Source organism: Pipistrellus kuhlii, unplaced genomic scaffold (genome assembly GCF_014108245.1).
Source record: "Pipistrellus kuhlii isolate mPipKuh1 unplaced genomic scaffold, mPipKuh1.p scaffold_m20_p_1, whole genome shotgun sequence".
In the NCBI taxonomy this organism is placed as follows: domain Eukaryota; kingdom Metazoa; phylum Chordata; class Mammalia; order Chiroptera; family Vespertilionidae; genus Pipistrellus; species Pipistrellus kuhlii.
In genome coordinates, this window is record NW_023425404.1 from 22,912,050 (window position 1) to 22,926,641 (window position 14,592).

Here is a 14,592-nt window from a genome sequence, read left to right on the forward strand (position 1 = left end):
TGGCTGAAAACTAACCATTCTTGACAAAACACCAAGAGATTCAAGAAGCTGAGCAACCTCCAAACAGAACAACACCTCCCCCAAAATCTATGCCAAGACACATCACAATTAAAATTTTGAAAACTAAAGACAACATCTTGAAAGCAACTAAAGAGAAATGACATGTTATCTATACAGAAATAACAATTCAAATGACTGCAAATTTCTCATCTTTTAAAACTGTGGAGGTCACAAGCAAATGACACAATATTTTAAAATGCTTAATGAGAAGAACTGCTGACTGTAAATTCTGTATCCAGGGACACTAACCTTCAGGAATAAAGGAGAAACAAAGACATTATCAGGTGAAGGAAAACTGAAAGAATGTGTCACTAGTAGACCTCTCCTTCAGCACTGGCTGGAGGTAGTTCTTCAAAGGAGAAGGAAATAATAAAAGAAGAAAACTTGGAGCTTTTGGAAGGAAGGAAGAACAACAGGAGGAACAAGAATATGGGTATAAAATAGACTACTCATGACTTTTATAAATCTATCACTGTAACAAACACCAAAATACAAATTCTGAACACAGTGATGCTAAAAACAAAATTTAAAGGTGAGGAAGATAAATAGAAATGAGGTTTCCACACTTCAACGTGGTTACAAGTCACTGTATACTCAGAGCAACCACTAAGGAAATTATATAAAGAGATAAATTTAAAAAAAAAAAAGATAAATAAAGCAAAACAGAATCTTAAAAATATCAAGTAGGTAGCCCATAGGAAAGCAAAAGAAAGAAACAAATAAAAAGAATGAGAGATGAGAAACAAATGGGAGACACCCAATATGAAGATGTAAGTGCTAACATATCAATAGTTATCCTAAAAATGGATGATCCAAGTGCACCAAGCAGATTAGTAGCAGGTATAAAAAAACAAATCAACCACACACTGCTTGCAAGAAATTCACTTCCATTTCAGTGTCATAGGTTTAAAGCAAAAGAGCTCTCATATAAATGTTAATGAAAAAGACAGAAGTGGCTGTATTAATTTCTGATAAACCAACTCTTCCCAACTCCGTGCTTTTTTGCTATAAGCATGAAATGTTTGACAAATGCTTGCGAAAAATATAAGCGGTGACCATGCAAATTCTGGGTAGCAAATAAGAAAAATAAAATTAGAGTCATGCATGGTCAGAGGGCAGGGATGTGTGCACAGCAAGCCTGGGAGAACCAAATCCCTCGTAAGAAAAAAACCACAGATACAGTCTTGCCTGGGCTTGGTGAAAATGTGCGGGCTACAGAAACCAATTCAAGTAATGTGCTTGGGAAATCCGATAGGGAAAATTCTGAACGATGTGGTAGGAAGGGAAGGACCAGGAAATGGACGCAATAAACTCATGTTGCCAAGGAGTTCCGGAGCGCAATGTTGACCCGAGACAAGGAATGGTGCAGTCAGGGCAGGCGGAGACAGGGGAGGCTGGCTGGGACGTGAGCGTAGAAGCAGTCCAGACTGCCGGGTAGAGTTGCCAGGGTGTGCCCTTTGTGAGGATGCCTGGCCAAGATAGCAAGTGAAGCAGATGCCAGCTCACACTGTTCACCAAGCCTCATGCGGAGATGCAGCTTTGCAGCCATCTGGAGGTGGAATCTTATTCTAATTTTTTCTTCCATATTCTTTTTTTTTTAATTAATATATAATTCACACACTGCACTCTTTTAAAGTGTACAGTTCAGTAGTTTTTAGCTTATCCACTAAGTTATTCACCACTACCTAATTTCAAGATATTTTTATCTCCAAATGAAACCCCTCCCTCCCTCCCTTTCTACCTCCTTCTCTCCATTCCCACCTTCCTCTCTCCCTCTCTTCCTACATCCTTTTCTTCATTCCCAGGAGTGAAATTGTTAGGTCATATTGTGATTGTGTATTTAAGTTTTTGAGGAACTACTAAAATGTTTTCCAAAGTGGCCATGCCACTTTACAGTCACACCAACAATGTATGAGGGTTCCAGTTTCTTCATATCTTCACCAGTACTTGTTATTTTCCATCTTTTAAATTATATATGTTACTGGAGGCCCAGTACATGAAAAGTCATGCACTGGAGGGGGGTCCTCAGCCCAGCCTGCCCCCTCTCACAGTCCAGGAGCCCACAGGGGCGGTAGGCGATTGGTGATCAGGGGAGGGTGACATCCCTATCATACCTCTGCTGCTGCCACTGCTGGCAGCGCAAGCCTCAGCCGGCCCTGGTTACCTGAGCCTCTGGCAGCCCTGGGTGGCTGGGCAGCTGCCATCTGAAGCTTGCCTGTACCGTGGGCTTGCCCTGGAAAGCGGGCAGCCACCATCTGAGGCTTTTCTGTGCCTCGGGCCAGCCCTGGGGGCTGGGGGCTGAGGGGACTGAGGGACTCCAGAGGCAGGCTTGCAGAGTGACCAGACCCCACTGGGGACGGGCCCAGCTGTGCTATGGCCTGCCGCCCTGGTGGGCTAAGGGGACTGGGAATTGCCATCTTGTGGCTGTGGACACCGCCTTCTTTGAGGGCATGACTGTAAATTAGCATAGTCCCTCCTTATTGGCTGTGGGCACCTCCATCTTTCTGAGGGCATGATGGTCAATTAGCATATTCCCTCTTTATTAGATAGGATAGTGGGTGTGAAGTAGTTGTAATTTGATTTGCATTTACTTAATGATGGTTAGCATATTTTTATATGATGATTGGTTATTTATTAGAAAAATGCCTATTCAAATCCATTGCCCATTTTTATAAATTTGGTTGTCTTTTTTCTTATTTAAAAGTCCTTTATATATTCTGGGTACATATCCTTTGTCAGATGTAGGACTTATAAATGTTCCCTCCCATTCCATAGGTCGTTCTTTTACTTTCTTAATAGTTTCCTTTGATGCAGAAAAAATTTTGAAGTGGTAAACTTTACCTATTTCTTTTTTTGTTGTTCCTTATGCTTTTGGTGTCATATCTAAGAAACCTCTTTCTAATACAAGGTCATGAAGATTTATGCCTATGTTTCCTTCTAAAGTATTTCTAGTTTTGTCTCTCATATTTAGTCTTTGGTCGGTTTTGAGTTAATTTTTATATATGGTGTAAGTAGGGATCCAACTTTGCTCTTTTGTATACCCTGTTGTCCCAGCACCATTGTTAAAAATACTATTTCCCCCCATATTGGCATTGTTGTCAATAATCAATTGACTATGTAGAGATTTATTTCTGAACTTTAAATTCTATGCCATTGATCTGTTTGTCTAGCTTTATGCTAGTACCACACTGTTTTAATTACTATAGCTTGTTTTGAAATCAGGAAGTGAGAGGCCTATAACATAGTTCTTTTTCAAGATTGTCTTGTTGCCCTAGCCGGTATGGCTCAGTTGGTTGCATTTTGTCTTATTTGAAAGTCCATACACTGAAAAGTCATAGGTTCGATTCTTGAACAATGTTTCATTTTCACATTGATGTTTCTCTCTCTCCCTCTCCACTCCTTTCTCTCTAAAATCAAATTTTGAAAAAGCATGTCCTTGGGTGACAATCTTAAAAAAAGATTGTCTTTTCTATTATGGATCCCATGCATTCCCATATGAATTTTAGGACCAGGTTGTTAATATCTGGGGGACAGGAAACCTACCTGGTATTAAAATTAGTAGAGGGATAGATTATATGAAAAATATGATTAACTAATATGACTTAATTGACACTTATAGAACACCTCCCCTTAAAACTTCAAAATATACATTCAAGTTCATTTGCATATGTGTCAAAATAAATTAAACTCCAGGCTTTAAAACAAGTCTCAACAAGTTTTAATGGATAAAGTTGTACAGAGTTTGCATTCCGACTACAGAAGAATTAAACTGAAAATAAACAACAGGAATACTTGAACAAATCTTCAAAAAGTATAATTCTATATAATCAGTAGACCAAAGAAAAAAAATCACAATGACAATAGGAAAATATTTTTTTAATATATTTTATTGATTTTTCACAGAGAGGAAGAGAGAGGGATAGAGAGTTAGAAACATTGATGAGAGAGAATAATAGATCAGCTGCCTCTTGCACACCCCCTACTGGGGATGTGCCTGCAACCAAGGTACATGCCCTTGACCGGAATCGAACCTGGGACCTTTTAGTCCGCAGAACGACGCTCTACCACTGAGCCAAACCGGTTTTGGCAGGAAAATATTTTGATCTGAACAATAACATTAACATAATATATCAAAACAGCAGATGTAGCTAAGACTGTGCTTAGAGAGAGAGAATTTTTGACTTTTAAATAAATCTGCCTTTTATTTATGCTTTTTTTTAAGGTTTTCTTCTTGTCTTTGATGTCTTCCAGTTTCACTATGATGGAGGTCAGGGTACTGATATCTTTTGATCTTGCTAGGGCTAGAATTGATGTTTGTTACCAATTCTGGAAAACTCTTGGCCAAAGTTGGATAAGTTATTCAACTTCTTGTTCCTCCTCTCCTTGAAACCCTGCAATGTCTCCCTCATTTATTGACTGTTTTACTGCATGGGTCTGTCATGACCTGGCCCCTGCACGTGTCTGTAATTAAATTTCCATGTCTGTCTGCCAGAAAAGCTTCATCATTCAAACTGGTGATCCTATTCCTTGATCCTAACTTGGCTTACCAATTACCACTCAGAAGCCTTTCCTGAGCCTCTTCCCTCTAACCACTCTCTGTTTTATGTATCCACCCCTTCTTGCTCAAACCTCTATAGGTTGATTGCATTTATCTAGTTATGTGTAAATCTTCCCCCACGAGACTCAAATTCCCAGTGGACAGTTCCCTGTAGCACTTAGGATGGGCTCTATAAATGTTTGTATTTTGAATGAATGCGTGAATAAATGAATCAATAAAATAAAGGCAGACACTATCTACCTCATGGTGATCATGTAACAACTAAATATACACCAAATGAAAGAGTACTTGGCAAATGGCAAGTGCTAATTTGCTGTTTGAATTGAAGACAATTCATGCATTGTTTTGGTACAGTGGGTTATCTACCAAAGTTTCTTTAAATTGTTTCTTTAAATTTCCTTATTCCATATGGCATAAAGCAGAGTTCTTAGTGTTCTTTTATCATAATAAAGTATTCTTTTTGGTTCTGTGCCTTTTCTTCTAATTGCTATACTTCTCATAGCTTAAAAAAAATCCAAGGCATTCTATGAGAAGCTTGATGTAGATTACCAGCTATTAAATCTCTCCATTCTCAGTGCCTCTGTGAATGTTCTCCTCCCATATACTATCTTAATGGCTTTCTTCTTTCCTTCTATTAAGTATCTGCTGTAATTCACTGTGAATTAGGTCTTTGCTGACCCTGCTTATAAAATAACAAACTTCCATCCCATCCCTATTCTCATCCCCTTTTAACCTGCTTTATTTCACCCAGTATAATTGACCACAAGTGAAATACATATTTTTATCTCCTTTATTATTATACTAGAGGCTCAGTGCACAAAATTCACACACTTGGGGAGAAGGGGTGTCCCTCAGGCCAGATTGCTAGAGGGTGCAGGCCAGGCCGAGGGACCCCACCAGTGCATGATCAGAGCCAGGGAGGGACATGGGAGGCTGGCCAGCCAGGAAGGGACTGCAGAAGGGCTCCAGGGAGTGTCCAGCCCATCTCACTCCCGATCAGCCAGACCCCAGCAGCAAACTAACCTACCAATTGGAGTGTCTGCCTCCTGGTGGTCAGTGCACATCATAGTGAGCAGTTGAGCAGCCTTAACATATCATTAGCATATTACACTTTGATTGGTTGAATGGCGGACCAGAAGACTGGACACTTAGCATATTAGGCTTTTATTATAAAGGACCACCCCCCCCCCCATAATACACATCCTACCTAATGAAAGAGAAACATGCAAATTGACTGCACCTTCGCTACACCCACAAGCCCCGCTCACCAGCCAATCAGGGCGACTATGCAAATTAACCCAAACAAGATGTGGTGGTTAATTTGCATATCCATGCCAGAGTGAAGACTGAAGATGCATAGAAAGAAGCCAAGAGCTTCAGAGAAGCAAGCAAGCGAGGTGGGGGAGAAGGAAGGAAAGCAGGTGGGGTGGGGAGAAGAGAGGCATCTAGTGAACATATAAACTTCTTAAATACAGGAACTTTGCTTTATGGATAGAACAGTATCTAGCATACAGAGGTGCTCAGTGGATAATTATTGAATAAATAATACTAATGTCAGTGCCACTGATTCTCATTAGTAGGATCTTGATGTTACAGGAGTCAGACATGATACAGCCACCCTGGGCATGGCAGCCTTCAACATTCATCTCAGTCCTGGATAGGATTACAAAACCTGGCTATTTAACTTTTCCTTGGAACAGACTGCCTCGTGCATGATTTCCCCCTGAAAACTAAAGAAATCACTTCCTCTCCTGGCAGGCACCTAAAGCGAGTTCTAAACTGGCTGTGTACAAAGCCCGTCTGTTCGCTCCTCTTTAAAGACTGGCATTTCCTGCCTGCTTTTAGCAAACTTTATTTTGCTTTCTGTTTTCTTTCACTGCTTAAGGGAAATTTGCATATCTTTTCTACCCACTTTATCATCTCGATCTTGGCAAGAGGTTTCAATTATAATAGTACTGTATGGACACTTGTGCAAAGAAAGTACCCACTTACAATGTCTATAGAAAATAAATTTTTATCTCATAGAAACAAACATTTAAAGCTATAACTCATTTGTGTAAGAGAGAGGTCAGAGATGATAATTTGCACATAACCAACTTTTGCACCCACATCCCCTACTTCCTAGGCATGATCCTCATACTCTTCTGTCTGATTCTCCTTCAATAATTTCATTTGTATTTCTCTTAACCATCTAAGCATTAAACTAAAGGCTCTCCTCCCTCATTTTTATTTCACGAATGTGTCTCTGTCTATGGTATCCAACATCTATCTCCTCAACCTTCAACTATCGAACTGCTGTATTGATTTTTGGGGTGCCATCGGCTTTTCTCTCCACACTAACACGACTAAAAAGAACGCGGTCTTTCAGCTAAACTGACATTCCAAAGTCAGCTCTGTGGCCAATGAAAACGCATGGCCTAAGAAGTCTGACCCTTCCCCCTTCACGTGAGGAGGAGCTGGCCTCTGCCTCCTCTTTCGTGCTGGAAACCTGCCGCTCCCAGTGCTCAGTATGCCAGATGAGCCACACACACTGGCTCTGGGAACCCTGCGGACAATGAATACTCACCACAAAGACACTCGGGGCCACCTTCTGGACTGAAGGCCCATGACCCGGGCTCTCACTGAACTGGCAGCGCCTCCTAGTGGCCAAGGCTCCAAAGGCTTCCCGCTGAAAAGTGGGTGGGGCAGCAACAGCCCACCTGGCAACCCCTTCCCTCTTCAGCCTTCTGAGTCTTGTCCCCACCTGTTTGCTGTCTGTCCAACCCCACATCCTTCAGTGAGAATTCATCAAGTGCCAGTCTTCTCAGTATTTCACTGACTGAATTCCCAAACATGACTATGACAACGAAAAAAACTGGGAGGCGAGGGATAGGGAATATAAATATGAAAAGCCATTAATGTCTCTAGAGCAGGTCACTCTGAAAAGTGCTTTGTAATAACGTGGTCATTGCTTTCCCTTCCCATCAGCCCAGTGGGAGCCTGACCCCCTCCTCTTCTACAATAGAAGACATCAGCTGCCCCGAGTGTCAGATCACCCTCCCGAAGTCCTTGTTAAGCTTCCATAAGAATCATTTCAGAGGTGTTAAAGGGATGTTCAGAGCGGTTTAGCCGGTTCCTCTAGAACAGTGGTTCTCAATTTTTCTAAGCGGTTCTCAACCTGCGGGTCACAATCCACAGGTTGAGAGCTGCTGCTGTAGAGCCTAAAACCATCATAAAACACAGATATTTACATTATGATTCATTAACAGTAGCAAAATTATAGTTATGAAGTAGCAACGAAAATAATTTTATGATTGGGGGTCACCACAACATGAGGAACTGTATTAAAGTGTCTTAGGAAGGTTGAGAACCATGTCTGGAAGCTTATATTCTAAAAAGAACATGCATTGTCCTACAGATCATTTTTTTAATGTATATGCTTCCGAAAATGAAAGATAAATCTGATGTACAAGCATAACCTTGAGATTACTGGTACAAGACACCCAAATGTAGATTTGGGTCTGGGAAGGAATGGAAACTGGAGGAACCCTGAAGGCTTCACTACTGAGAGAGAGAGAGAGAGAGAGAGAGAGAGAGAGAGAGAGAGAGAGAGAGAGAGAGAATTCCTAATAATGAATAGGCCGTGTTACAACAAACGAAGGGGGAACTCTTCCTTCTACATGTTGCTGTGGCATCCTCTGTCCTCGTGCTAGGCTAAGTCTTTCTCCTCAACGCTCCCTCCACCAGGGCTTTCTTTCCCAGAATGTCCAGATCCCACTCCTTTTTCCATGTGCTGCTTCTAGCTTGTCCTCATGAGAAGCATGCCTATCCCCTGTCCATCCTCTCAAGACCTTGATGGATAATCTGGTAAAGGGTTTCAGGAGGTCACCACTCACTGTTCTGCTTCTGCCGTTGACATCTGCATTGTACCTGGGGCCTCCTAAAGCCGTCGACTCACCGGGCTTGGAAACCAACTTTATTCATCAAATTATACACGCCATTCACCTCCATGGCCCCCCAACACTCAATCTCAAAGGTGATGTTATTGAGGCAGAAGACATTTGCTTCCTTGAGTCCTATTTGGTTGTCCCCACAACTGGAGTGCGGCTGCAGTGACCACCAAACTCCGTGTCCAGAGCGCAAGGGCTTTGATCTGTGCGGACAGGCACGGCATTCTGATGGGTATTTATTCATTCAACCCACACACGGAGCTGCAGGGGCAGCAGGAGAAATACACAAGCCCTGGGGGACTGGGCCTTTCTTTTCAGTGGCATTTCTTTTCAGTGACTGTGGCTTGCCAAGAAGGTTTTGGATGACGCTGGACTATGCCAAAAGGGAAAGAGACTATGATCATTGAAGCTGGTAGGCAATTCTCATAAAGCATGGCCAGAATGAAACCATTTGCGGGAGAGGCTAGTGACCATTAGGGGACATTATGCTGAAAGCCTGTTGTCGTTTGTGCTCTCGTCGACTACATCTTATCCAACAGGTTTCTTGGATTTCTAAGAAATTTCTAGAATATGGCCCCCAGTCTGGAACTCCTAGGCACAGCCCTAGTCTAGTCGTCTACCGCTCATCCTTACCCTGGGTCCTTTTCTCCCCTTCTCCAAAACCTTGCACGCCCGGTCCACGATGGAGATCCTTAACCATCTCCAGGGCAGCACCCCTGGGTGACCGAGCCTGAGCGCCCACGTTGAGGTCCCCTCCCAGCATCCCCATCCCCGAGCGCGCAGGCAGCTCCTGGCCGCGCTGATTCGCTGCCGCGGAGACTGCGGCGCCCGCCCCGCCCGCCCCGCACGGCGCAGCGCCCGCCGCAGCCTCAGTCTCCGCAGCCGCCAGCCCAGCGCTGCAGCCCGGGCCGCCCGAGTGCCCGCTCCCCGCCCCCAGGACCGCAACGGCGAGCCCGCGAGCCCGCACAGAGATGCAGGCCACCGCCGATTCCACCAAGATGGACTGTGTGTGGAGCAACTGGAGAAGCCAGGGTATTCTCTTTCTTTCAGTAATGCATGAACCCGGGACCCGGACTCGGCCATTGTGCATCATTTCACCTGTGGGACCTCTGCATGCTTTCTCCATCCCCGAGAGCTTTCTGTTGGGGGGGAGTCAACTCGTGATGTAAAAAAAAACAAAAAACAAAATCAAAATGGATAGTGTTCGATGTTTTGTTTATTCTCTTTTTCCCATGTGTTTGTTTTCCCTCCCACCGCCACCCTTTTTTGTTTTCGTGCAAAGCTCGTGTTTTAAATAGTGCATCCTTTTGCCCCCTCCGGGAGCTCTTTGGGATCCGTTGACCATTCCGTGCTTGTGTCATCCGTCCTCGTCCCTGAGTTAAAAAATGCGTTCTTATTGTTCCATGCATCCCGCTGCATTTCATTCCTGCAGAAAGGCCGCAGTCTCCTGGTAGAACCGTGAACGGAGCGGGCACCAGTACCTTCTGTTAAGCGGGACACACCCATTTCGGGGTCTGTTATTTGTGGCCACACAAAGGAGGCTAGGCATGCAGACTAGTCCTCCAAATCCTGAAGAGATGATGGCGTAGCCACCTATTCGGAGGGTTCGCTTGGAAATATGTCAGGGTTTGTTTGTGTGTTTTTTTGTCATGGGGGGAACTGGTAAACTGCTATTTATTACTAATCGGTGTCTGTGGAACAAGCAGAGGGAAATAAAAAGCACTGCTGGTTTCCCTGTGATATAACAGGTTTATTTTGCAACAGTCCATGTTAGCACTGGGTGTGGCCACCCTCCAGCCTCGCTTGGATTGCTTTTCAGCCATTTTTAGTCAGCCTCATACTTCACACATCCATCTCTCCTTTGTTACATGAAGATGCCCTCCTTCACCTTGCTCGGTTTGAGAATAGGAGGAGACAGAGGTAATTTGCGAGCATGAATTATGTGTAGGGACCTTGGGGTGTTTGTGAGAGGAAGTGTCTTTTAATATTTAACAAATATGGTTCTGAAGAAGGAACATTCGACTTAACCTGCAGGGCTGCAGCATCCCTTGGGGAACCAAGAATACTCTGGAGCAGAAGCTGGTTTTTGTGGTTTTTTGTGTGTGTGTTTTTTAAACAACTGGCATCTTCCCCTTGTAATTTTATATCACAGAAAGAATAGGATATCTTTTCATCTTTAATGCCCTGTGGGATTTTTCTTTGGTAGATTTTTTTTTTAAGCAAAGAAAAAATAAACACGAACCTTAGAATTAAGAAGACAATTGTTCCGCCTCTTATTTTGTCGGTTGGGTGGCAATGACAAAATGCAATACAGTCAAGTTCAAATTGTGTGGGTGGGTCTATTGGGAATACAACTGTCAAAAGTAAATAAATGGACCTCATACATTTGAAAGCCAGGACATAAAGAAATGTATGGCAATTCAAGAGTAATTTCAGAGAATGATGACAGTGAGATGGGATAGCATATATTTGATAAAGAAGGCAGAATTTATACAAAATTCTTGGTCTTTCATTCTCGTTATGTGTTTAGATTCATCCAGTTTGTTCCATATACACACTCAACAGCCAACTATGACTTGATATAATATCAAGTTGAGTTGGTTATAAAGACAGAACAGAGTTGGTTTTTACACTATGATTATAGGTTTCTTCTATTCTTAGCAAAAGCAGATACCAAAAGATGGCAGTTTTTGTTTTATTTGTATAAAATATAAGACATTATTTCATTATAATCCTATATATTTTGGCTCAGTTGAGCTTTTCATAAGGGGCAGGGGTAGTTAAAATGCATACACATTTATAATCACAAAATGACACAATTCCATTACTTAACCATTGAAAAAAGATCATTTCCATTTCCAATATATAGCAACTTGTGAAGATTAATGCAAGATCATTGAGGGTCTTCTGCATGCAGCAACCTTTGGTAGACTTTAGTACCATTGATTTCCTTTTGTCAAATAGGACAAAGCCATTATCTTGAAAACTGATGAAAATGGACTAATAACTAGGTGGGTAAACATAAAAGAGAAATAGTAAGAAGTAAATATTCCCTTTTCTCCCCACTAGGAGAACTTTTCATCTAAACTGAATCCACAATAAAATGGTGGGGCTTTTTGTTTGTTTGTTTTTTAGCATTTTCAATGTATCCTCTTCATTTATGCTCCCTTATTATCAAAAACAATTTCTATTAACCCTGGCTGCACATTAGTATCACCTAGATTAAAAACACATTAAAAAACACAAAGTATGCCTGTACCCCCAGAGGTTCTGAATCAATTGGGCCAAGCATCAGTCTTTTTTAAAAACTCCTCAGGTGAGTTTAGTACATAGACCAATTTGAAGCTACTGGTGTTTAATAATTCTTATTGAACCCAAGCCATAGACCAGGTCTGGTATGCAAGTGATGAAAAGGGTGTGATCTAGGAGCAGCTAAGAAGACAGTTGAAAGAAGACCATGTAACAGTTGATAATGTTCTTTAGAACTATTCCAAGGAGATAGTTTTTATTGGAAAAGGAAATAAAGAAAGTGAGCCCTAGCCCGTTTGGCTTAGCAGATAGAGCATCGTCGGCCTGCGGACTGAAAAGCATATGCCTGGGTTATGGGCTCAATCCCCAGTGGGGGGGGGGGGGGCATGCAGGAGGCAGCCAATCAATGATTCTCATCATTGATGTTCTATCCATCCCTCCCTCTCCCTTCCTCTCTGAAATCAATAAATATATATATATATATATATATATATATATATATATATTTTTTTTTTTTTTTTTTTTTTTTTTTTAAAGTGAGCTTAAGGTTTCCTTCATGTTATTAAACCTTCCATGGAGAAATTGTAGGCCATTGTATATCACATGAAGACTCTACTGAAACCAACATACTGTATCATAAGAACTGTACAACACATGCAAAAGAGACCTTATACTTATTTTATTAATATATAAGTTTCAGTCATAGATAAGAACGTTTAAAGAGATTAAAAGTCTAGATTATACTAAGCTATACAGTTTTTTGAAATTATACTAATACCCAGTATTGGTTAATAAACCAAAGCTGATTCTACTCAGTGAAAATGAAATGACAATGAAACATAAGCAAATACAACACCTATATATACAATAATCCTTTTTTTTTTTTTTTTCCAGAGAGGAAGGGAAAGGGAGAGAGATAGAAACATCAATCATGAGAGAGAATCATTGATCCGCTGCCTCCTGCACGCCCCCTACTGGGGATCGAGCCTGCAGCCCAGGCATGTGCCCTTGACTGGAATTGAACCCGGGATCCTTCAGTCTGCAGTCCAATGCTTTATCCATGAGTCAAACCAGCTAGGGCAGGATACTGTACCTTCATTACAACATAAATAATTACATTTGCAAACTCCCTCTCTGCAGATTCTAATGAGATCCAAGGGGAAAACTGGCTTAGTAGGGTATTAAGGGATTTTTTTTTTTTTTTTATGAAAGAAAAGCCTCATTATATAGATAACACACCAAATGTAGGTAGTTATTACTCCATTGAAAAATAAAAGTATTTTTTGCATTATGTTATCATTTTAAGAGAATATTTATGAGGAAATGTTCCAAGTTTGGAGAGAGAATAATGGCTTTATTGTTCTTCTAAAAATGGTACATGCACATTATGAAAATTCCCATTTGTACAAAGAGAGGTCAAATGAAAGTCACAAGTCACCCAAAGTCCTACCACCTACAGTTAATGAATGTTAATAATTGCTAAATATTGTCCATAATTCTACCATATCAAATGAAGCTAGAGGGCTAGAGAGGCAGTGAAAATAGCTTTTATAAAACAAGATTGCACGTATCTCAAAACATATTTGAAATAATAAAATGGAGGAAATTAACACTGAAAGAATTGCTGAACTTCAAATGCATGGTTTTTTACTCTATAAGCTATTTCTATCTAAAATTAAGAAAAATACTCTGATAAACATCAGTAGATTACAATTATCTTTTAATTACATGTTTTGGGTTTAGACTGTACAGATGGAGCCTCTACTGTGTCTTGTTTTTCCTTCCTTCCTTTCTTTCTGACTTTCTTTCTTTCTTCCTTTCTTTCTTTTTCTTTCTTTTTTTTTTTCCAAAAGAAGATTCACCATGGGTGAGAACGAGTGACAGAAATACTAGTCTAAATCCATATCTTAAAATCTATAATTTTTTTCAGATTTTTATGAGTTAATATTTCTTTAATTAAAAAGACACAATATTCCTGATACTCTACGATTACTCTATGTTAATAGGGATTGTGGATGAAATCTTTCATCATAAACAGCAGGCCCTTTCTTCTGCATCATTTTCTAAAGTTTCCTCTCTCTTGTCCTCCTACCCCCGAGATGCCTTCCTCCTAATTTCTTCTTATATTCAAAATGGTATTATTTCTCAATTATGTTTTATTTTTAGACTAGTTAATATATTTGAGACCAGAATCTGTAATCGATGTATTTTAAATTAGCTTATAATAGAACCAAGTTCTAAAATCCACTGAATCCAGCAAACAAAAGCTAACATAAGTGGTTGAATAGTTTTCAGACCATCACTTTTCTTTTTTGAAATAATTAAATGTACATCACCAATCGCCATTTCCCATCTTTCTTAGCATGCTGTCCTAAGTTATGTGCACATGTGGTCATGTATTAATATTTACATTTGTCACCCTTCCAGTTCTTACAAAAGTACAGACAAACATTCAAAGAAACATAGTTGCTTTACAATTAAGCTCACACTTTAGAAGCTAAGAATTTGACATTAATAAGTCTTTAAAAGCCATCGTCTGCCAATGTGACAATAGTAATAACTACATTAAAAATCTTGATAATTACAATTGTATTCTAAATGTACAGAATATATTTTAACATTAAAATAACATTATTAGGAGTTTTAGAACTTACAAATATAGAGTTCTATTTCCTCCAAATATTTTTGAGCTATATTTTTAAGTTAAAGCTGAGCAAAGTTATAATTTTTTCACAATCAAATCCTTAAGTTCTTTTTTATTTTCATTATTGCCAAGGAGGGAGGAAAATAATTCAA

General features: G+C 40.5%; 1 protein-coding gene across 3 annotated transcripts in view; it reads left to right on the plus strand.

Annotated features, from left to right (window-relative positions):
- RTN1 (reticulon 1) overlaps positions 1-14,592 on the plus strand; it is a 172,152-nt gene that overhangs the window by 142,440 nt on the left and 15,120 nt on the right. Inside the window, exon 1 of one of the 3 annotated variants that reach the window (XM_036435013.2) lies at positions 9,402-9,579. The exons of the other annotated variants lie outside the window; for them this stretch is intronic. Within the exon in view, the coding sequence (XP_036290906.1) occupies positions 9,519-9,579 (61 nt within the window). The 5' untranslated portion in view covers positions 9,402-9,518. Of the gene's footprint in view, positions 1-9,401; positions 9,580-14,592 lie in introns of those variants that run through there. 3 annotated transcript variants of the gene reach the window in all.